Source organism: Lynx rufus, unplaced genomic scaffold, assembly GCF_022079265.1.
Source record: "Lynx rufus isolate CCGP_SWC_20201006 ecotype Redwood Valley unplaced genomic scaffold, mLynRuf1.p SCAF_6, whole genome shotgun sequence".
NCBI classification, from domain to species: domain Eukaryota; kingdom Metazoa; phylum Chordata; class Mammalia; order Carnivora; family Felidae; genus Lynx; species Lynx rufus.
This window is the reverse complement of record NW_025814878.1, coordinates 27,952,713-27,977,979: the sequence shown is the minus strand read 5'-3', so window position 1 is coordinate 27,977,979 and position 25,267 is coordinate 27,952,713. Positions and strand designations below refer to the sequence as shown.

Below are 25,267 nucleotides of genomic sequence, written 5' to 3'. Positions count from 1 at the left end.
GGAATCCAGCAGAGTGGGGTAGACCATGAGGGCCATAAGAGTTCAGGGGTAAAAAGATGAAATGAGGTCTGAGTGCAGGGCAAATGTGTGTGGCTCTCATCCTGGAATCACACAATCACAGGCATGATCACAAACAGTTCCTTGGGCTACACATCCAGCTAGGAGCTTTCTGCAAATCTACTCTTTCCAGTTCTTTGAAGAAGCACGCAGGTGGTGAGGGAATAAGAATCAACCGGAATAAGAATCAACCAGCCCTTTGGTACTCGAATGCAGGGATGGTGACAGTGACAGATTATCCCCTACTCTCTTCTTGCCCTCGTCCCTTTTATAAATTGGCACATGCAAGTTATACATGCAAAACTGGATTGTGCATGAACAGTAACACCATGCATTCATAAATGAAAATATACAAAAAGATGTGCAATTGTTATGGGGTTCCACTTAAGTACAGTGACTACCCCCAAGGTTAATGCAAATCAGTTTTCTTTAATTACTAATTTAAACATGAGCTCTATTTGGAGTGCCGAATGGGTTGAGCTCTTTCTTAAAAATATGGAAAAGGTATTTTTAATGTCTTCAAAATAGCTGGCAAAAAATTGAGAAAATTCTTTTTTTTTTTTAAAAAAATTTTTTTTTTCAACGTTTTATTTATTTTTGGGACAGAGAGAGACAGAGCATGAACGGGGGAGGGGCAGAGAGAGAGGGAGACACAGAATCGGAAACAGGCTCCAGGCTCCGAGCCATCAGCCCAGAGCCCGACGCGGGGCTCGAACTCACGGACCGCGAGATCGTGACCTGGCTGAAGTCGGACGCTTAACCGACTGCGCCACCCAGGCGCCCCGAGAAAATTCTTTTTGAAACCAAAAATCAATGCAGAAGCTTTCAACTAAAAGATGAAATTTTTTAGGACAAGAACTTAAAAATGGCTGAACAAATACTGCATTTGAGTGTTAACTGTTACAGTTGCTGTCACAGTCATTACAATTAAACAGAAACCACATCTCACCCATGGCAATGTGAGTTATCAACAGAAGCAGAACCATTGTATACTTAATGTGTTATCTTTCTGTTTTCAGCTTTCTAAGCTCCCTGAAATATTGGAGTCAAATATTGGGTCTGGGACACAATAAGAATTATTAGCAGAGTTTATAATCCCTGGCAATATGCATAAGATTTTCCTTGCTTCACATCCTCTACAAACTGCAATTTCTATGATGTTAAAGTATTTTTACTATGACCTTTAGCATCAAGTCATGGCCTTAGTATATGAAAAATTATGCCATTCTGTAATGTCTACAAATGCAACGTGAACATACTAGTAATGAATCTTGTTTCAAATCATCGAGTAATTATTACAAATTTCCTTGACACCAGATTATCACCCAAAAGACACATCACAGGAATAATAAGAGCTCAAAGACTCAGTAGCCATATCGCCAACTTCAAATTGCATTTCACCCGTGGCATTTACCTATTTTTAATGTTGGAAAAGTTCAGCCATTTCATAGTAGAAGGATTACCAAAATAGACATCTGCACGGACAGAGGAGAAGATTCAATATTTTATTAAGCCACAGTTCTGAGATGAGCAGCACCCCACAGACACCAGCTTCTAAAGGAAGCCGCCACACTTGCAGCCCATGGGGAGGCAGTGGAAGCGGATGGGCTGTCCACACCCTTACTTCTACATCCTTCCAGAAGCTGCAACCCCTAGATTCAAGAGGATATAAAGCAGGGGGAGGTGGCTTAGCACTGGGAGGGGTAATTCCCACAAGTGCTGTTGTTTAGACACAAACAGAAAGTTTGGCATTACTGTATCTCACATTTACTTATATTTTATTTGCTCAGAGTATCAAGTTGGAAGGAAGTAGGGTCAGGGGAAAAAATCCCGTCTCCATATCACAGAGCCACCCTAGCACTACATGAATGTGCTACAGCTTGGAGACTGGTTTGGCAGATGCACATGTGGACTTGGCCCCCAGCTGTGGATCTAAGAGGCTAGTTCCACCCACATCCATATGACCATGAATCACATCCCGGGCATCCACAGCCTGGCTGCAGACAGACAGACACTGAATCTAGAGTTCTCTTGTCCCAACAATGAATTTAAGAACCTGTATGGAGCTTTCTTTCTCAAGATTCAGAGTAAGATTAAACTTTTTTTTTTTTTAATAATTTATTGTCATGTTAGCTAATATAGAGTATATACAGTGTGCTCTTGGTTTGGGGGAAAGATTCCCATGATTCATTGCTTACATACAACACCCAGTGCTCATCCCAACAAGTGCTCTCCTCAATGCCCATCACCCATTTCCCTCCTCCCCTGAACCCCCATCAACCTTCAGTTTGTTCTCTACATTCAAGAGACTCTTATGATTTGCCTCCCTCTCTGTTTGAAACTATTTTTTCCTCTTCCCTTCCCTCATGGTCCTCCATTAAGTTTCTCAAGTTCCAGATATGAGTGAAAACATATGATATCTGTCTTTCTCTGACTGACTTATTTCACTTAGCATAATATCTTCTAGTTCCATACATGTTGCTGAAAATGGTAAGATTTCATTCTTTCTCATTGCCAAGTAGTATTCCATTGTATATATAAACCACTTCTTTATCCATTCATCAGTTGGTGCACATTTGGGCTGTTTCCATAATTTGGTTATTGTTAAAGGCGCTGCTATAAACATTGGGGTACATGTGCCCCTATGAATCAGCACTCCTGTACCCTTTATATAAATTCCTAGCAGCACTATTGCTGGGTTGTAGGGTAGTTCAGGAAACCATGAAAACCCAAAAGGAGAAAACAGGCAATAATCTCTTTGACCTCAGCTGCAGCAATTTCTTGCTCAATGCATCTCCAAAGGCAAGGGAAATAAAAGCAAAAATGAACTATTGGAACCTCATCAAGATAAAAAGCTTCTGTACTGCAAAGGAAACAATCAACAAAACTAAAAGGCAACCGATGGAATGGGAGAAGATGTTTGCAAATGATATATCGGAAAAAGGGTTAGTATCCAAAATCTATAAAGAACTTCCCAAACTCAACATCCAAAAAACAAATAATCCACTGAAGAAATGGGCAGAAGGCATGAATGAATACTTTTCCAAAGAAGGCATCCAGATGGCCAACAGACACATGAAATGATGCTCAACGTCACTCATCATCAGGGAAATACAAATCAAAACCACACTGAGATACTGCCTCACACAGGTAGAGTGGCTACAATTAACAACTCAGGAAACAACAGATGTTGGCAAGGATGTGGAGAAACGGGAACCCTCTTGCACTGTTGGTGGGAATGCAAACTGGCACAGCCGCTCTGGAAAACAGTGTGGAGGTTCTTCAAAAAAGGAAAAATAGAACTACCCTATGACCTAGCAATAGCTCTACTAGGAATTTAGGCAAAAGATTATTAAACTTTTAAAAATGTATAATGCACAAACCAAACATCTTCCAAATTGTTTTGACATCCTTACTCAGTAGATAGCAAGAACACACTGTCTCAGTGAAAAACCAGCCAACAGTCATAGAAAACCAGCTAAGGATAAAAGAAAATAAGAAGTAAATGAAAAAGAAGTTGGCTAAGATAATAAATACCAATAAGGAAACAAAATCAAAATTAGAATGCTTTGGTCTGAATGTTTGTGTCCACCCGAAATTCCTAAGTTGAAATCCTAACCTCCAAAGGTGATGTGTGAAGGGGTGGGGCTTTGGGAGATGCTTAGGTCATAAAGGTGGAACCCTTACAGATGGGATTAGTGCCCTTATATGGATCTAGCAGAGCTCCCTTGCTCCATCTGCTTTGTGAGGACACAGTAAGAAGTGAGTGACCCAGAGGGAGGCCCTCATCCAACCATGCTGCACCTGATCTCAGACTTACAGCCTCCAGAACTGTGAACAATAAATTTCCATTGTTTATAAGCCACCGAGGCCCTGGTATTTTTGTCTTAGCTGCCTAAGACGGAACTGAAATGTGCCTTTCTGGCAGTAAAAAGCAGAATGCACACGGCAGAAAAGTGAACCAGTGATACAGAAAGCTAACCGGAGTTCTCCCAGATTGCAAAGGAAAGGGAGAAAGAGATTTTTGTAAAATTAGAGGATAATAGTTATCAGGAACATAAAAATGAGATATGTCTCAAGGATTACTTTTGAGTTCCTGATAAGAAAATAGCTATATTAAAAGTGGTAATGGCACAATTAAAGGCTTTCTTCTGAAATTGTGAAAATAACTTCTGTATGAAGATGAAGAGAGTCTACTGAGATACAAGCTAAATCAATTAAGTGACAGTGTTACATCCTGACTAGAAAATTCAATTACCACCATGTTAAATTAGACCAAATTGTTTGTGATCCTCAGCATTCACCCTATACATTCTGCTGCTGCTTTACTTATAATGTTCAAGAATTCCTTTCAGACAGTGATAGATTCCAAACCAGGTGTTCCTCCTTCTCCGATAAGTCAGGACTTCACTGCAAAATACTCCTCTCAAACTTGGCATGAATTCTAGCAATCAGTAGATAAAATATTCAGTCAAAAAGACTAACTGAGGCACTTGAACTTCAGTTTCATCATGGTCCAGAACTGTCATAAGCAATGCCTATCTCTGAAACAGCATATTGAAGGTGTTCAGTTGAGGGTTGGGGAGGATATCGCATCTGGATGTGAGAACCCATGTGTCTTATGGGCCAATGGATTATATTCTTGTTGCACCTATAGTCTCCTTGTATATGACCCCCTAATGGATGCTTTGGGATTTAAAGTCATGCCAGTTCCTTAGTTTCAATATCAGAATACAAAGGAAAGTTTAATGGACTAAGATTGGAAAATAAAGAGGAAACAAAATTGACAAGAGATCAAGAAGGAATTACCAATTGTTTACAAATACATCCAAAAAAAGGTGACTTAAGAGGTCTCCCCAGAAATACCACTTGGCAAAAGACATTGGAGAAATGACTATGGAATTTACAAGGAAAGGATTATGACCCAGGAATATCGATAAAGACATCCTCAAGTATGAAAATTCCTAGAAAGTCTATACATGTACCTCTCTTGGAAAAAAATACTTAACATAATACTCCAGCCAGGACAAATCAAAAATTTCAAAACTCAATAATAGTCCAACTATATGAAAGGGAATGTGTATTGTCAGAAGCATTCAATAGCCTGGTGACAAGTTTTCACAGAGTTAGACCTTCTCAAATATTTCTCTTCTGCTTCTGAGTTTGTCTGTTTCCCATAATTCCAGAAAATGTGCTTCTTGAGCCCCATCCTTCACCCCAGGGTTCAGTTGAAATCCTTCACTTGCTATACATATATTTTTAAATATTTAATTATTTATTTTGAGAGAGAGAGAGGAAGGGGCAGAGAGAGTGGGAGAGAGAGAATCCCAAGCAGAGAGAATCCTATCAGCACAGAGTCTGACACAGGGCTCGATCCCAGGAACTGTGAGACCATGACCTGAGCCCAAATCAAGAGTCTGTGGCTTAACTGACTGAGCCACCTAGGCGCCCCTCGCTTGCTATACTTAATGATCATTTAAAAGACTACCTGATGAAGCCCGGTTCCAGCTGTTGCCAACAGTGGCTAAATTCTTTCATGCAGTTACGACACTGGACAGGGAGAAGCCCCCAAACCAGGATTTTCTTCTGTCTCCTCTGCCTTCAACATACACAATCGGTTTCCTGGAAAACAGTAGGAACCAGTTTCTTAGTCAAGTAACCTGAAAACTTATTTTTTATTTCTTTAAATTTCATTTTTAATGACCTGATTTACTAAGTTTTTCTATGAAAGATAAATATATTATCTGTCACTGGCCCCTCTGCATAGCATCATCCACAAAGCCTTACAATATTTTTCTGCTCATTATGCCAAAAGAATCACTATTGTGTACCTCTAAATATATGCAAATATGCAAAGAAAAAAGATTGTAATTAGAAATGAAATATTGATAGTGGTTATCCCTGGGTGGGATTCTAGATTACTTTTATCTTCTTTATTTTTCCAATGTTCAAAGTGTTACTTTTATAATCAGAAAAAGACACTTTAAAATCAATTTATATAATTTATATGCCATATGATCACAATTATTTCTGAATATATAACAAAATATCTGGGCCCAGATAAACAAAAATAGTATTAACAGCGATTATCTCCGGGTGATGGATTATGGATAGTCTTTCCCTCTTGTGCATTTAAAATATTTTTCTATAATGATAACAAAATATTTTATTATAGAAAATGCTGCTCATATAAAACTCAAGGGTTTAGAATGGCTTTGAGGAATATATACTCACCCATACCATAAAATATTTATTGAGTTTTATTTCCATTTCACATTTAGAATTTAATAGACTGCAACACACCCTACAGAATAAGCCACCTGGTGCCCAACTAGGCAAAATAAAACAGACAGAGGCAGAGTGGTGACATATTAGGACTGTTTTGTCACGCTGCATGTGTCACAAGAGAGCAAGGACTGCTTTAATTACTAGTCATTGGAATTTCTAATAGATATTATGGAAAAATTTAAATCTTGTTAATTTACTTTGGCAGCTAGACAACAGGCTCATTTACAATCCTTTGAGGGAATTGCAAATTTCCCATGCCTCAATTTGGGGTGAGATGGTATTATTCATATAAGAGCACGTGGTGGAATTCAGGGGTGAACACCAGTCAGAATATATTTTTAACCCATCAGAAGCCTAAATCATCATTTTTAATGTTTGAAATGGTACAGGGAAAAAATCAGTTATAAGCTTATAAAAATGCAAACACAGTCCAACCTGATACTTATATAACTTTTTAAATCTAAAATTTTATCACTGGAACACTTCCAGAAAACTGTAGGATAAATGCTAAGTTACACTGACCCCTCTTGAATAGCTTCTAAAATTCTTTTGACTGCCATCTTGAGCAGTGGTTTCTTCTAGAAACTAAGCTTTTTCAACCTTAGGTTGTAAACTCCACAAGCAGAAGAAATTTCCCTTCCTTCATTTACCTCCATCTAAGCCCTCAGTTCAGTGCCATAAACATTTGGAATGCTGGATGAACTCTATTTTTCAGGAGTGGGAAAGAGGTGGGGCCCAGGCCAGGTTAAAAAAAAAAAAAAGCGTGTAAAAAATTTAAAGGCGTATTTGTGGATGCTCTTGTGTTTTGGCACCTTCTTCACATGGGCCAGTTGTCAGAATGGACTTGAGTGAATATTTATAAACACGGACAGTCACCTCCAGGGGAAAAATTTTTCAAGCAAACGACGCTTTAGATTTTCTTCTTTATCAAAATGCAAAATTATCTTTTCCTGGCTTTTACGTTCATGATTTTTTTTTTAAAGCCAATAAAGCACAAGTTCATAGGATGATCATGCTTCCACCTCAAAGTTCTGGGACCAAAAGGAAATCAACCCGCTGAAACTAAGACCAGTGGAAAAATAAGCTGCATACCTCAATACTTGCTGGAACAAGATCCTAGCTCTCTGAACAGAGTTGCAACATCACCTCCGCTGCCCCTGGTGCCGAGGCACATCTTGATATAGTTAACTGCCTGCATCTGCTTCACATTAGTCAAACCTGACAAACTGAAAGGGCTGCCAGCACACAGGACGAAATATGTGCTGCTTCATTACTGCTGCTCGTTTCCTCTTCTGAGTCTCTGATCTCAGCGGACTTTCCGCCAACCCAGGAGGACAACCTTGAAGAAAGAACTGGCCTTTATCTTCTTAATAAGTAACTGAAAAGCAAACACAGATGCATTAAATAGCAAGTTTTCATTATTTAGACATCCATATTCTCAAGTGATTAACATAAATTATGCAAAGTTGAAATTCAATCTGCCAGCTTTGAAATTTGTTGTAGGTTGACGGGGGCCTTTTCCGTTATTTGACTTCGGCGTTTGGGGTTCTTGATATAAGAGGGGTCATTTGTCAGTTGCGCCTCATTTCTCTCTGATGCAGTAAAAGCTCTGGCCTAAAGACTCAGCCTCCTCCTTTCTCCAACTCCTGAGACTTGCAATGTCCTTGCCGTAAGGCATCTTTTCATCTTCTCGCTGCAGAGTTCAACACTGTGGAATACAAAAGAGTCAATTAGTTGATATATGCATGGACACTCAATTCCTCCGCAACCCAGACCCATGAAATGATCTCCCCGACACTGAATCGAGGAATAAACGCAGCCTCCGCAATGAGGACAGCATTTCTATTTCCTCTCTGATGTGGTTCTTTGATAAAGACCAAAACAGAAGCAAAACAACTATGAAGGGCCTGCAAAAAGTACCTACACAAAGGCAATCAGGGCACTAATAAAATTAAGAGCTGCCATTTACTTATCCAAGCATTGCTCTAACCCCTTTACGACTAAAGCATCGTAATCCACACGGCAACCCTCTAAGAGACGACCTAGCATTACCTCCATTCCCATATGAGGAGAGCAAGACACTGAAGAGTTAGGTAATCTGCCCAAGCTCACACAGCTAATAAGACAGTATTAGGATGGGGCGCCTGGGTGGCTCAGTCGGTTGAGCGTCCAGCTTTGGCTCAGGTCACGATCTCATGGTTTGTGAGTTCGAGCCCCACGGGCTCTGTGCTGACAGCTCAGAGCCTGGAGCCTGCTTTGGATTCTGTGTGTCCCTCTCTCTCTCTGCCCCTCCCCCACTCATGCTCTGTTTCTCTCTGTTTCAGAAATAAATAAACATTAAAGAAAAATAAAAGACAGCATTAGGAGCCTAGATTCCCACCAGGGTCTGGCCCCAGACTCCATGCTCTGAATCACTGTGTATACTACCTTTCTATGAGTGGCCCTGCACACATCATTTTTTAAATGGAAGTCATATACTGTCATTGTTTCCCAAACCCAAAATGAGGACACATGCCTGGCTAAGTGGTTTTTCTTAATTTTTGGATTTGCTTGAATAAATATTAGTTTACTTATTTTTTTAAAGATCTTTTTAAAGATTTGTGGTTTTTTTTTTTTGAGACAGAGAGAGAGAGACTGAGTGAGTGGGGGAGAGGCAGAGAGAGAGAGAGAGAGAGAGAGAGAGAGAGAGAGAGAGATCCCAAGCAGGCTTGGAACTGTCAGTGAGAATGCAGGGCTCGAACTCACAAACTGTGAGATCCTGACCTGAGCCAAAGTCAGATGCTTAACCGACTGAGCCACCCAGGTGCCCCTAGTTTACTTACATTTTTTTAAAACCATAAAAACGAAGACATTCAGTTATATGATTAATGAATCACCTTAACTTAAAAAGAATCAAGTCACATGAGAAGCTAGAATGTCTGGTTGCCCAGAGTCACAGTGAATGCATAAATTTGTAAATTAAAAGATGTATGTTAGCAACATAGTCCTAAATTTTGTTCAGGGATGACTTTCTTACCTTTTTTTGAGAAAAAAAAAAAAAAGTCAAGCATGTTATCAGTGGGCAGGTCTAAGTTTAAATCACCTCAATGCATTTGCCCCCTTTCCATTATAGTCCATCAAGTCTTAGCCTCTTCCTTGTCAGTCATTTACTTTGCTCTTGGTTGGGTCACTTAATGGCCCTGATCCTTAGTACCTGCAGGATTGTAGAATGGCTTTGAGATAAACAGTGTGAAAGGCTTAGATGGCACCTGTATATAATAAATCACAGTTATTAGCAATGTTGCCATTTTCATTAATAATGCCTCTCTCTAGAGAAGTGTTGGCTTTGTCTGCCCAGTCTGTCTCCCTCCTTACTTCTCTTGGAATTTGCATCTCCCACTCCCTTCCCCTGGGGGATTCTTCCCAGGTCCATGGGGTTTGGAGGGGCTGTCGGTCACAGTGCCCACACATGCTGGCTACAAGGATGGGCTAGGGCTTATGGTGGTCCAGTTAGATATTTACCTGGAATTCCCAGATGGGTGGTGAAGCAAAGTTCTTCTACTTTGAATTAAAAGTTCTAAGGATGGGGTACCTGGGTGGCTCAGTCGGTTGAGCGTCCGACTTGGGCTCAGGTCACGATCTCACTGTTTGTGAGTTCCAGCCCCGCATCGGGCTCCGTGCTGACAGCTCGGAGCCTGGAGCCTGCTTCGGATTCTATGTCTCCCTCTCTCTTTGCCCCACCCCCTCCCCCCCTGCTCATTCTGTCTCTCTTTGTCTCTCAAAAATGAATATACGTTAAAAAAAATTTTTTTTTAAGTTCTAAGGATACAACCCCAGAGCTGTCTAAAGTCATATTTGGGTGGCATACCTGTAAAGGAGCCAGAGGGAATCTGAAATAATTCATGGGGGGCTAAGGAAAGTAAAACTATACCGGAGTACAGCTTGACCCTTATGCTTCCAGGTACAATAATTGTTAATGCCCCATTTATATTCAGTTTTCAGAAACTTGCAATTGAAAAACATCTGATCGACTATGTTATTCATACATTCACTTATTCTTTCATGCCTTTATTCATCAGATGTTTATAAGATGTCTACCACATGTTGGATTTAAACAGAAAATTATATACCTTGTTCTTGACATCTATAAATAACTGAGTAGCTGGACAGGTCTCAGAGGGAAACTACAATTCTGTGTCTGTTTGAATTTTTTGAAGGTCTTAGGATTTATAGGAATAGTTTATGGTTTTCTGAAGCCGGGCTCAGGGCGTTGGCTAAAAGTAGGACACTGCGAGCCAGGCTACCATATCCCTCATTTTTTAAAAATCTGAATCCAAAAGTAATTTTTATTATTTTTTTAGGATACAGAAAGTCCAGAAAGCACAAATAAGAAAATAAAAACCATCCATAGACCAACCACCAAGAAGTAACCTCTGTTAATATATTGGCAAATCTATTTCCAGTAAGACCTTATTTTGTGGATAAATTCATGGGTTTATATACTGGAATTATTTTGATCCATCAAGATATTCTATTTTTTTGTTCTCTTCTGTCACAGCTAAATTAGATGGCTATTTAGGGTATAATAAAGGAACTTAAACTGGATTATCAGAGCAGCATTTAGCTATGCCTTCTTATTAGGGGCACAAGTTCTGCCTAATTGACAACTGTCCACGGTCAACTGGTTGTGTTCAGCAGGAGATAATTAGAAAATCTGCAGCTGCCACTTGAGCAGTTAACCATGAACTAGATGACATGTGTGAGAAATTGCCCATTCTAGTAGACCAGAGAGGAGTCAGGGGAAACCTGAAACAGCTAAGTTTTGAGGCTTAATACAACTCCAGCCTCTTCTCCCCACATACAAGGGACACCAACTGATCCGTTAGTTTGCGCATAAATGAGTTCCATCAGAAACTTATCCATTACTTCTCTCATAGAGCTTAAGGTTACCCAGTCCTATCTTGATGTTTTGCTAAACTCCACAACTCACTGCAGGGGCAAAAAAAAAAAAAAAATGTGAGTTTTCCCCTCCAGTTTTAGGGTGAGTAGATTCTGTGAAGTCACATTTACCCAGAACCTCCTCAGGAGAGTGCCTGCTTCTCCAGAAGTACCTAAGGATAGGCATGACTAGTCCATTTCAGGTCTGGGTCAATGAGCAAACATTAGACTGTGCAACTTTCCCTTTCATGTGGCACCCTCAGGTCCTCAAGCTCTCATCCCAGTGAGGCATCCCCAATAGCATCCCCACTTTCTGGGTGGGTCCCTGGGTTCAAATCCCTGAAGTTGCTACTAGTTGGGTAAACTTTTTTGTAAATATTAAAAGAGCTAATATTTTGCAGCTTTTATAACAGTTCCTGGCATATAATAAGTTCTTAAGCAATGTTAGCTCTTCTTTTTACTTACCCAGCAACAATCAGCATAATAATTAGAGGTTGAGAAGTATCCATTACAAAGAAGAAAATGTTCTATAACAAAAACAAATACTAGATATGTTTATATAAATGATCAGAAGGATATAGGATTTCATCCCTCTAGGTAGTTTAGGAACTATTCTTGTGATCTTATTTATAATCTCCATTTCCTTAAAGAAATTATGGCTAACGTTCTGTCTGAATGATCACAAATTCTGAAGTGATAATATCCTAATTATTGGTTCCGAACCTCTTAGTTCTTATTTTTCACACTAATGAAATCTTGTTGTAAAGTGGCTCTGGTAATAGTGAGATATTTTGTTTCAGACTAACCGTCCTACCAACTACAATTATATATTCTAGACAAAATGTAAAGATCAACTATTCAAAGTCATTGGAGAATGTCCAAAGGAGGCAGAATTGAGAAATCATTCAACACTTAAAAGAAGCAACCACAATGGGTAAGACCTACATTATTCAGTTTTACCCTGGGGGGCACACTCCAATCCAGGACATGAAGGATAATCTCCAATAGAAAGCTCCAATCTTGTTAGCTGAGTGTGGACTACCATAGTAGCTGGAAACTGACAGAAGGAATCTCAAAAAGGAGGGAATCAGAGTAGTAGAAGCCCCCAAATCTGTCTCTTAACTTCCCTCAAATTGTTGGCTAACCTCTGAGCTAGATTTGTGCAAGATAAGATTCTAAGAAACTCAGAAGGAAAGTGATGGCTGGAAAAGCTGAAAGACCTGTGCGTTGGTTTCAGAGGCCATGCACCATGGGGAATACAGAGTTTAGCTTTCAAGGCCCATCAAATTAGAACAGTTGTGTAAATGTCCCAGGCTTCCATTAAAACTCCAGAAGGGACATGCATTAGGAGTAAAGACCTCCTCTCAACCTCGAAAATATGCTAAGTGAAAGAAACCAGATGCAAAGAACTGCATACTGTATGATTCATTTATTGCATGATCAGAGAAAGTAAATTTATAGAGACAGAAAGCAGATCAGTGGTTGTCTACGGCTGGGGGTGAGGGTGGGGATTAATTGCAAGCAGGCACAAGGGACTTTTTGAAGTGATGGAAATGTTCTAAAACTGAATTATGGATAAACAAAATGTCATATGCATGTGTGTGTGTGTGTGTGTGTGTGTGTGTGTGTGTGTACATATATACACAGACAGTGGAATTATTCACCTTTAAAAGGAAGGAAATTCTAACACATGCTGCAACACAGATGAAACTTGGGGACATGATGTTGAAATGTGAAATAAGCCAGTCACAAAGGACAAATACTGTATGCTTACATATATATGAGGTACTTAGAGTAGCTGAATTCACAGAGAAAAATGTAAAAATAATGGTTATCCGGATCTGTGAGGAGAGAGGAATGGGGAGTCACTGTTTAAGAGGTACATAATTTCAGTTTTGCAAGATGCAAAGGAGTTCTGGAGATGGATGGTGGAAATAATTGCCCAAGAATGTGAATGTACTTAATGCCACTAAACTGTACACTTAAAAAAGGTTAAAATGGTAAATTTTATGTCATGTGTATTTTACCATAGGTTTTAAAAATTGGATTGTGGTTATAGTTGTACAACCCCATAAATTTACCAAAAATCATTGAATTATACACTTACAATAGATGAATTTTATGGTATGTAAACCATACTTTAGTTAAGTTATTAAATAGACCTTTGGCTGGGGGGGAGACCTTATCCTTAGATGAAGAGGTTTGCCTTAGGACTAATGACAAAACTCAAACAAACCTACTCTAAAGAAGGTTAAAACCAAGATTTCCCAGCTCAAGGGGATCTTGTTAGAACAAAATTACACACGCTTCAGAGAAAGATAACAGAGTTCAGGTTGTCTGTAATGTACTGTCACAATAACAAGTAAGAAATTAAAAATCACAACTCATGTGAAAAATTTTTTAAATGTGTCTTGTAGTCAAGAGAAAAATTAGTCAAAAGAAACAGGCTAATAGATGGTCCAGATTTAGAATTAGCAGAAAGGGACTTTGAAATAACTGTAAAATATTTAAAGCATTTATAGGAAAAGATTTATAGCATAGGTGATAAGATAGGAAATTTTAGGAGATATATGGAATTTGTAGAAAACTTGAGAAAGAAAAGAGCTAAATGGAAATATTAGAACTAAAAAATATAATATTTGAAATAAAATATTCATTGGATGGCATTAAAAGAAGTTTGGCCATAACAGGAAAAATGATTACTGAAATTGAAGAGTGGTCAATAGAAGTCATCTGAATTGAATCACAGAAAAAGAAAAGACTTTTTAAAAATAAACAGAACCTGAATTACCTATAAGATCAAGCAGTCTAGTACACATGTAATGGGAGCCCTAGGAGGAAAGGGGAGAAAGAATCAGGCAGAAAATTATATTTAAAGAAATAAGGACAAAAAATTTTCTAAATGTGATCTAAATCAGCAACACACAGATCCAGGATACTTGGTGAAACCCAAGCAAGATAAAAAACAAATAAAATCACAGCTGGTAACATCATAAGGAAACTTGTAAGATGAAAAGAAAATCTTAAAAGCAACCACAGTTTAAAAAGACCTACCCCATAAAGGTAACAACAATAACAATTAGGCTTACTTCTCATCAGAAAAAGTAGAATCCAGAAGACAATGGAACCACATCTTTAAAATGCTAAAAGGAAAAAACAAAAACAAAAACAACTCTCAATCAAGCATTCTATACCTGGCAAAAACACCTTCCAAAATGGAGGTGAAGTAACCTACTTTCAAATAACAAGCTGATAGAATGTGTTGTCTGCAGACCTCTGCTACAGGAAATGACAATAACAATTCCTGGGGCTGAAGGAAAATAGTACTAGATACATTCTGGATCTATAGTTAGGAAAGAAGAACACCGGCAAGGGTGAATATCTTTTCAAAAGAATAGACTTTTAAAATTTCTTTTCTTACATTCTCTAGTTGCCAATTCAAGGTTTAAAGCAAAAAAACGACAATAATGTATTGTGAGCTTTTCTCATTATCGAGAGGGTGAAAACTATGAAAATAGTACAAAAGGTGAAAAAAACACGCTAATGCAATTACACTACTGTGAGATTGTTGCATTACACAAAAAGTGATATGTTTATTCAAATTACAATGAGACAGTTAAGGATGCATATTATTATCCCAAAAGGATTCTTTATCATGGATTAGTTACTATTCCAATTTAATAATATTTCCATTAAAACTAAGAAACATTAGGTGAAAGTTACCTTAAAAGTTACTTTAAAAACTCACTGGAAAACACTATAAAAATTATTATGGGATATAAATATTTCCAGTAGAAAAATAAGATTTTTCTCTAAGTATTCAAATATTGTCTAAGTCATTCTCTTACAGACTCAGAGAAGGCTCAGAATAAATCAGGGTAACATATTTGATGGAAAGATTTAGGCAACAATACCACAAGCTTTCAAATTTTATTGTAATTTCCTCATTTCAAGCCTTATAGTGCAGGATAAATTTAAAATATCACTATTTTAGGGGCACCTGGGTGGCTCAGTAGGTTGGGCGTACAACTTTGGCTCAGGTCATGTTCTAACTGTTTGTAGTTTGAGCCCCGCGTTGGGCTCTGTGCTGACAGCTCGGAGCCTGGAGCTTGCTTCCGATTCTGTGTCTCCCTCTCTCTGGCCCTCCCCACTCACGCTCTCACTCTCTCTCTCTCTCTCAGAAATAAATAAACATTAAAAAAAATTTTTTTAAATATCACTATTTTAAAATTCACTATGCAGATTTGGACTAGACAGCAAAAGTCTCCATAGAGAAGCTACCCTGAAAAAAAGAGGAAATATTTTGTGGTTTTATAATAATAAAAATAGCAAATAATTATTGAATGTCCATCATAAGTGCCAAGGATAAGAGTTAAGTACAGAGTTGATGACCATCCTAACCTTCAAGGGACTCTTCATCTAAAATAATACATAATTAATACAAACATAATACATAAAGTACACAAATAACTAGAATTCAAGACGAGTGCAAAAAAAAAAAAAATCCAACAAGAAAATTATCAAGTTTAATGGAGAATGCGATCATCTCCAGTTGCAGAAATTAAGCAAATCTTCAAAACATTTCCAATGGATCTTGAAAGGTGAGTAGGATTTTCTTGGTGAAGAGTGGGGGGCTAAAACAACATGCACAGAGGCACAAAAGCGGGAAATTACAACGTGTGTGAGTAGACAATCCAGTTATTCAGTTCAGCTCTATTACGCAGGACTAATAGATGAATTGTCAGAAATAACTTGCACATGCACATTGGGGCATCCTCTAAAGGGATATGTAGGTCACCCCAAGAATTGAGAACTTTATTCTGTGGGTTATAGGAAGTTATTTCCACATGCCAGCGGGCTTGCATAATCAAACTATATTCTTGGGGAAGACAAATAAGGCTGATGAGCCACAGGCAAGAGAGACCGCAGAGTCCCATAAATGTGCCCTGCTCACCTGAAGGATCACCGCATGCTAGAGACTCGACTAGGATGACACTGGAACAGAGGCTAAAGCTAATGTTTAGGAAGATCCTGCCAAGGGACTCCCAAACCACCCAATATCACCCACAGGATGCTTCCAGGGTCCCAGCTCTACGTTAGGCATGGCAGCATGTAAAAATCGGAGAGCAAATTAAAAACATTCACAAATCACCAAAATACAAGCTGGAACAAAACAGATGCTATATAGAAGTTTTCCCATCATTCAGCACATGGGCAACCGCAGCTGAACAGGGCAGACCGGGAGCAGCTGGAACACGAAAATAGACATGTCTACTAGGATAGAGTCACACGGAAAGGACAGGCTCAGCTTCAGGTGGAAGAGGGAGTCCAGTTTGGCAAACAGAATGCAGAGTCTGGAAAGCACAGCCATCAACCATAGGAAGAAATCCAGTTAAGCCATCTCACCATGGGTGGGTCCAATTCCCAGCAACGCTGTGGCCATACCTTTGGATGGAGCAGAAATAGGGAAATCCAGGACAGTCAGTCACAGATGCAAGCAAACAGGTAGCCATAAGGACACTAGTATGTCTGTCATCACTCATCAGAGCCCTTCCCTATTAGGCTTGTGGTCAGGGGCAAGACATCAATATAGGAAGGGGGCAGCAGCTTGCTTTATGATGAGACCCTTGACAGTGTCCACATGATCAATGCCCTCATCTAGCAGAGTCTAGTCAGGTAAACAAGTTTTGAGGCACAGAGAACAATCACCAAAACTGGGCTATAAATGTGAGAATATGTATTAGGACCTAACCATAAAGCCAATTAACAGAATTGGGGTCAAGAGTCAGTATCAGTCTTAAATATTCAAAGCTGAAGTGGTCAGCTAGAATTCTTTAAATCTACACTATTCCTGGTCAGGATCTGTCCTAGAGAATAGGACACAGTTGAGACTGAGTAGAGGGCAAATTATATCAGTCAGGACAAGAGAAGAGGAGAAGAGTGGTCAAGGCCAGGGAGCCAGGATTCCCCTGACTGGAATGCATTGACGAAGCCATGATTCTGACTGGGAGGCTCAGAGTGAGGCATCATTGATCAGACAATATTGGAGCCAGCTCTTTTCTAACAGGTAAGATTTTCTCAAGATGGAGAAGAAATGGAAAGATTTGCCAGGCTATGGGAACAACACAAGCAAACAGGATGGCCAGAGTGTCAATGATCCATAGGGCAGTAGAGAGAGGTGAGGTCAGGGAGACATGGGTAAGTGAGGCCCCAAAACCAACCTAAGTAATTGGGACTTCATTCGATAGGTAAGCAGTGGACATTAGAAATTTTGAGGAAAGAAATGACAGAGTTCCATTCTAGACAATAAGCCTGACCATTCTGTCTGGCCTCTACCTCTCCACCTTCTCAATTTGGGAGGTTTCAAGCACAGGAATATTTAGAATGCCCTCCCTGCTCCAATATTGGATCAAAAGGCATCATTGGCCCTTCTGGCCCAGGTTTTGTTCCATCTCTGCCCAACCTGCCCGTTCTGATCAGGAATCTCCATTCTCACTTCTTACTGTGGTCTCTGCAGCCATCTTTCCCTTTCCCCTTTGTCTCAGGGTCTTGAATATAACCTATCTGGTAGATAACTTTCCAGGCTTTGTTCTGTGGGTGGGTATCTGCACATGTGTACCTGCCCTGTATGCAGCCCTTGCTTCTGCATATTTGTGTACAATATTCTAGGCTCAGCCTTGCCCTCACCTGCCCACCTAAGAATTTCCCTTGAGATAGATAAACCTTGGGATTATGACTGTCCCAGGAGGTCACAGTGGTGAGAGTAAGAAGGTCGTGCCAGGTGCTGTTTATGTCAGCACATTGCCCCATGCAAACTCGGACCTTGGTTTGATGTTCTGACTAGTCAGAGAACGGTCACACCACTCATTCTCAAGTGTGCTTCGTTGTGTTGTACCGAGTGACCTAAGGCCTATCCAGCAAGCTAGTAGGTATACAAAGAGAAGCCCAAGATTAAAATGAAGAGGGAGGAAGTGGGGACAAGGGAAAAAAGAAACAACCAAAAACCAAACATAAAAGAGGCACCACAGGTTTCTGACTGAGCACAGAAAGCAAGTCATTCAGCAAACAGTAGAGCCCTACTTTTGAGCACTGCATAACTTCCTATTGTTGCCTTCTCAAAGGTATCAAGCTAAGAAAAGAAAGTCTGTCACTTACCCTTAAAATTGGGAGGGAAGAGGAGAAACATTTCATGGGTAGAAAGATCACAAAGATAAAAATTCAGACTCAACCTTTTTGTTCTAACTAATACGAAGCATTGGGGTAGACAAACATCTATTTAATTCAAAAGTGCATCTATGGGTTCTTTAAAAATTCAAAACATTACTTATCAGGGGCATGTTTGGGATAAGAAGTATGCTATGAAATTCATTTCATGATCCTAGTAGTCTGAATTGAAGTATCAGGCTTGAGATCACAGATCACCATGTTGAGATTACAGACACACTGGCTCTAGAACTCGAGGTGAATAATACTTGGCTTCTTCTTTTTCAAATACCTCTGGGAAAGGATTTTGTCAACAGCGTGATAACATAGAAATGTGATGTTCTGCACTTCTGATTCTCTGATGAGTGAGATATTATACAGAAAGAGAAAAAGTGAAATTTGGTAACATGAACAAACTCTAGGAATTTAAATCAGTATTCATCTGAATTCAGATAACTTGATTCTCCACAGTACTTGAAGACCTCTTTGCAGAAAATAAATTAAAATTTTCAACTTTGACAGATAGCTACTTTCAACTACAATATTTTTTGTAGGCTGAAGAACTAAAATTATCATTTGGATTTATATAACAGCATTTCTGGGTAAAGCGGCAGAACCTAAATCTGGCTATCTTAAGCAAAGAGGCAATTTAGTAGAAAGATTGAGGGCTCACAGAGCCACAGCAAAGCTGGAGAATTGGGAGTAGAAAATGAGTTACCCAGGGCTCCCACAGGGCCTCAGGAACCCCAGTCCACATTGTGGAGAAGCCTCATCCTCTGAGCCACAGGCCACCACTGCTACTGAGATGAATTCACCAATTCCATCTCCAGATTCTTGGAGCATTTTCTCAAGGCTGAAAGTTCCGGAAGGAGTGTCTCACTGGTCAGATTCATCCCATGAAGTTACCTCGTAAGATAAGCCTAAGATTCATGGGCAGGCAAGAACCTGACTCCTATAGCTTCCAAAAGGAAAGATGGTTTCCAGCTGGGCTACATACAAGTGGAGTCTTTCCAAAATGGAGAGTTGGGTGCAAACAGGAAGGAGTATTAAAGATTGAGCAGTGAAAAACATTACACGTGTTCATTAAAGTCTACCCATTTGGGTCCACAGATTTTTTTCCTGCTTAACACGAACCAATTATCCCTAATAGAACTGAGAACACTCTCACTGCCTCCCAAAGAGAAATGTCTAAATTAAGTAGTTACTGCTTCCCGGCTCTTAATCCAGGATCTCCCATTGATGTACATGTTTCCCCATATTTGTAACATGTGGCTTCAATATAACCACAAATAATTCATCCTATAAAGTAGGTGAATGAGAGAGAAGAAAGAAGAGTTATGAGTTAAAATATTTATGTACACTTGATAGAGCAGAAAGGCAAATGAAGTTGAGGTTATAGTCCTTATTTCTGCAAATAATCACTAAGCTATTGCTGACATTCAACATTCAATGTTATCAGAAGCAGTTACCCATCCATTTTTGGCTTTCCTTATCTTTGACACAATCCATGTGCCCTTTGTGTTAGTCAGCATAGGTGGTTGCAGTCCTTTGCTTTACTGAGTTATCCCCAACTTCTCAACTGAGGAGCTGGGCCCTGGAGGTACTATGAGGTTGCATGAATAAGGGACATGGTGGAATGAGGAAGCGCCCAGAGATCACATGGGTTTGATTCATGCTCTTCCCCAGCACCACTGAGATCTAGACTACTTTTCTTTGATATCCAAGGCCTCTTTCTCAATTCTACAACTCAGTAATCACTTTTGATCCTGAAAGTTCTAGGGCATGATGAGACTAAAATGGCCACATGCCAGTGTGCCACCCAGTGCACCAATATCATTGTTGTATCCAAGTTGGCAGCATTGCTACCTTTAGGCAAAGGCATTTAATCAGCTAAACCCAGCATGCAAAGATAAGTTTAAAAAAAATTTCCAAGTGGATTATTAGGAGTAATTATCCTTTAGTTTACTGACCCTAATATCGATACTCTATATAAAAAATTTTCTTTGGGTCAGACCACTTACATTATCATGCTGACCCTACTGATCATTATAGAAATAATGCCCATTTTGTCTCTGATAGTTAAGTGGAGTTACGTGGCCTCTGTCACCTCTGGATCCTCCAGTCAACTCTGAAATCAGGTAACCCATTTCTACTGTGTAGTCTCCTGCCAGAATCTCCAGTCTTCGGAAAATACCCTATTCCAGAAACGGTGTTTGCTACACCAATGTATGTCTGAAGACCTTGTTGAAGGCAGTGGATTGTTAAGACAGTCTCTGATGTAGTTGGATAAGATGCTCACGAGGGATTACTCCGTATTTCCCATGTATGAAATAATATGGTCTTTAATTCTATGCCAAGAAATGTTTTCATCAGTCCTAATATTTTGTGGGCTAGAGTTGAAGATTTGGGTTAATTAGCCAAATAAGTTACTGGAACCATATCCAGCTACTCAAGGCTTGCTCTGAATGCAAAAATATCTGGTAAGCACATCCATATTTAAATTTTCAGCCAGACTTACAATTATATTCCTCCTGATTTGTCAAACACCATCAGTCATTCCCACACACACTCCACACATATTTTCTCATAAAATTAGCAAATCCCTAGAATTTTAATGGTATATAAACCTTCTTCATCAAAGGATTGATTTTGTAATTTGGGCTCAAGTCATGTTGAGATTTAACTCCAGTTATTTCTCTAAGCATAGAGAAATGTAAGGCAGGTGGGGAATTTAGAGAATAGGTGTCTCCCTTTAGGAAGATCTCTTTCCTCTGGCCAAAGAATAAAAGAGTCTTGAAGCAAGAGAAGAGCAATCTTGTCATAGCAGAAAGGGGAAATTGTTCTTTTGGGAAACAGAAACTCCATACAGTATAGGGTGAGGATTTGGGTTACTCAGATGTGAGTCCATCCCACTGCCCAAGGGCCTACTTTTTTTTTGACAGATGACCACATTTTCATACACAGTGAAATATTTATTCAACTGATGTAATTTGGCATCCTTTAGGATCAAAAATCTGCTTCTGGGTTTTGAGTATTACAGCTATGAGATAATAAATCTTTTCATCATGCTCACAGAACATCCCTAAATTTCTCTCCATGGCTTAAATTGAGAATTTAGAGATTTGGGTTTATCGCTCTCTGGATTTAATCCATCCAAAGTTATCAGAACCAATTATTCATCAATTTTTTCATATCTGTCATACTATTTTTATGGTGGTGACACCATGGTCCACCAGAACCTTCTCCTCAATGGATCATGGGACACAAATGTCCATAGGCAATCATTTCATTCATTATCTTATCATTGCAAGCCATGGACTACTAGATTACCAGTCCAGAAAAAAAATAGGACATTCAATTCTCTCCACACTATCTCAGATTGAGATTGTCTCCAATTCCCCACATCTCCTTGGAGGTCTGTTACTTAAAACTCTACTTTCTGATATGGATTTCTGAATAGTCTGCTTCAGGCATTGTGTGGATTCAAATCCTGGCTCTGCTGTTTATTTGCCAATGTGAGCAAGCTCTCTGCACTTCAATTTCCTCCTTTGGAAACCAGGATAATAGTGCCCACTTCAACGACCATCATTAGGATGAGGGAATTAAGACATGTAAACACTAAGAACAGTGCTTGGCATTGTGAATGTGCTCAATAATCGTTAGCTTATCATTACAAAAGTAATGGCAATTAATATTACTATTGTATTTATTATCAGCCAAAATTCTTATACATAAGTGAAAGAAACCAAGTCTAGGCATCTCAAGCAAAAGAAAGGGACATTATTGGAATATCTGGCATCACAGAATGGATGGGAGGTGGGAGGACCAGGCCTGGGAAGCATGAGGGGCAGGAGGGGTCCTGAGAGCTGAGCTGCCACAATCACAGGACATCTGGTCCACACACTGCTACTGCTACTGTGAAAGCCAGACCCCAACCAGCTCCATCCATGTCCTTCTGTCCAGACGGAAGTTCCAAAGCACTCAGTTAACTAAACCTATGTCACATGCTTCTGGGCACTAACTGCCACCAAGATTACATAATAGGATTTTCCCCAAATGGTAGTTGGGGTGCTATTAGGAAAGAGGAGTTAGATATTGAAAAGCCAAAGGATGACAAGTGTTGAATTCATTAGGTAGCATTAGAGTCACTTGGTGCAAATGGTCAGTAATCCATGGGTATAACAACATGTGACCAACAGGAAATTTCCTCTGACTTGAGTGTGAGATGCACATGTCAAAGAAAGGAGGTTTTCAGCTTTGCTGAATATTTGAAGTATCAAGCTTCCGGGAGTCGATCCATCCAGCCTTCCTGGTGGCACAGCCCAGGGGGTTGGTGGAAGGGCAAAACACAGCAACCCTCCAAATGGAAAGCTACTGGTATATCTCCTGTTACTCATCATGGCCATCCCCATGGTCCAATTGGCATTGATGATTCAAAATAAACCCATGGGGGAAAACTTGGAGATATATTCTGGGGATGAGGGAAAAACCATGAGAATCCGAAGATGGATAATAAAACCTTACATCCAGCCGGTGCCATTCCTGACTGCCCGTCCTCTACCTAAAGGAAGGATAGCCGCATATATTTCCCAGCCAGGGAGGGGGGCAAATGGGTTTGAAACCCCCACTCCGACAGCAAAGGAATGTATCTATGGATACAAGTTACTCCAACTCCTAGGCCCAACTTGGTCACCTGGAGGCATTCCAGATGATAACTGGACCCGGTGGGTTAAGGTACAGAATGGTACCTAGGTACATTAATTCCTAGGTATACATTGTCTCTCCGGGAGCGCATAAGGCATGGGTTCCCAGGGCCCTCTTGGCTCCCTCCAGGCACCCCAGACCAAAGCAAATACTTTTGTTCCTTGTACTGCAAACGGTTCAAAGGAACAATTAAGAAGTCATGTCCCTGTAAACGTTCCACTTGAGGTGTTGAGAGCTAGATGACCTTTCATGAAAATAGCAAACGCTTTATAGACTATAAATAAACGTAGATACATAATGAAAATAGTAGGAAGAAATTAATCAATAAGCAAAAGGGCAGGAGGGAACATTACAAAGAAATAACCATGATGTTCCTTAATGGGTGATTTTACAAAGGAATATTTTTAGAATTAGGTAATGCCAAGAAACATAGATGACGCATGCTACAAGGAAATTGCTAACATATACAGTGCCACTCTTGCCACAATAAAGCAGCCAGTCTAACACACTGCTGTTGTCTGCGTCCATTTGTTATGCTCGCCGACGCCATTCATCCTTCGGAAATCCCTGGACCTGCGGGAGCTGGACTCCGGCATCAAGCCATACCATCTACACCAGGAAACTTTCCCAAAGAGACATAAATATTGTACCAGCTTATTCAACTCTGCCTGACATCTTCTCCACCTCTCCAGACTCACTCCATTTTCCAGATTAGGATCTTTGCTTCTTCTCTCCCCAGCTCCAGAATAGGGAGGAACCTCCGAGAAACAGAAAGGTCAGAGATGACCTCAGGGAGGGGGTGGCCTTAGCTCATCCTCGAAGGATGGGTCATTTTGTATAAGAGAAAAAAGATAAGGTTGGTCTAGCCCCCGAGATGAGGATGAGTCAGGCCAGGCCAGCAGGACTTGCCTGTCTCTCTGGAAGCTTCATCATGAGGATAATGAAAGAGTAAGACTGAATTGAAGGCTACGTCTAGTGTGTGTAGGCCCTTAGTTGCCAAGCTAAGATTTGAAATTTAACCTAAGAAGATCAGACTCACACTAAGTTTTAAAACTGAAGATGAATCTCATGTTCCTGCAGCATGGGTTAGAGAAGGAGGAGCCAGAGGCAAGGAAACAAGTGAGGATTACAATTCCATCCACTCCTTTTGGGGTTTTGATGGGAAGTCATTTTGGAAGAAATTTAGGGTATTTGCAGCAAACAAAACTAGAGTTTCTATTATAAAGTCAAAGACCAGTGAAAGTCCTCAGAAAGTATTAGTTGTGATTTGGACCAATGGGCTAGACTGGCGTATATGTGCCAGGCCAATTTAGATAATGCTGCTGCTGGTGTTGCAATAGGGTGAATATTGGCCTATTGAGAAATTATCTATCTTGCTTTCAACTATAGAATTATTGCTCCCCATTCCCACATGCCCACATTTTACAGTGTAGTCAGGCCTTAAAGTTCTTAGCATGGGGAACATTAATAGCCCTTTGTGGAGTTTCAGAACATAATGGAGAATGATCAGGAGAGGTATTCTGCTAGGAAGGAAGCTCTTAAATCAACTGTTGTTTTCATATCCTAAATCTATCAGGCATTGAACAGGACCATCAGAATCAGGAAGGGTGTCGGGAAAGGGGTGTGGTCCAGTCATGGTGACCTTGCTGGCTTCTGAGGTAGGTACCAAGACCCAGGCGTTAAAGCCTCATACAATCATTCCCATTTTAGGGTCGGCCACTCCCAGTAGGCTGAAACTGAGTAGACTTGGGTCCCTGCCCTGGGGTGACCAACTGTTCCCATTTGCTCTTGGGGAGTTCCCAGGATTCAGAACGTTCAATGTAAAACCAAGAGAATCCTGGGCAAACCAAGGCAGGTTGGTCAGCTTCGTCTTAGTAGCCTGCTTACAGACAGAAGGGTGTTCAGATTGGATATTTATCTAGCTGCATTCAAAGGACGAGGCAAGCCAAGGGTCTCCCTACCCTTCCACCATCTTAACTCCTCCCTCCTGAATCTATACTCTTAATTAGTCAGTAAACTGTTCTGTCTTATTTATGGATTAAAAGATGTTGACAGGTATAAAATTTGTGGAAAATATACACAAGAATTTTTTTTGTCC

At 39.9% G+C, this 25,267-nt stretch overlaps 1 protein-coding gene across 1 annotated transcript in view; it reads left to right on the top strand.

The window, feature by feature from the left end:
- Positions 1-2,023: 2,023 nt before the first annotated feature.
- SMLR1 (small leucine rich protein 1) overlaps positions 2,024-25,267 on the top strand; it is a 77,787-nt gene continuing 54,543 nt past the window's right edge. The window contains 1 exon segment of the mRNA XM_047102996.1: positions 2,024-2,144. Coding sequence (XP_046958952.1) covers positions 2,024-2,144 — 121 coding nt within the window.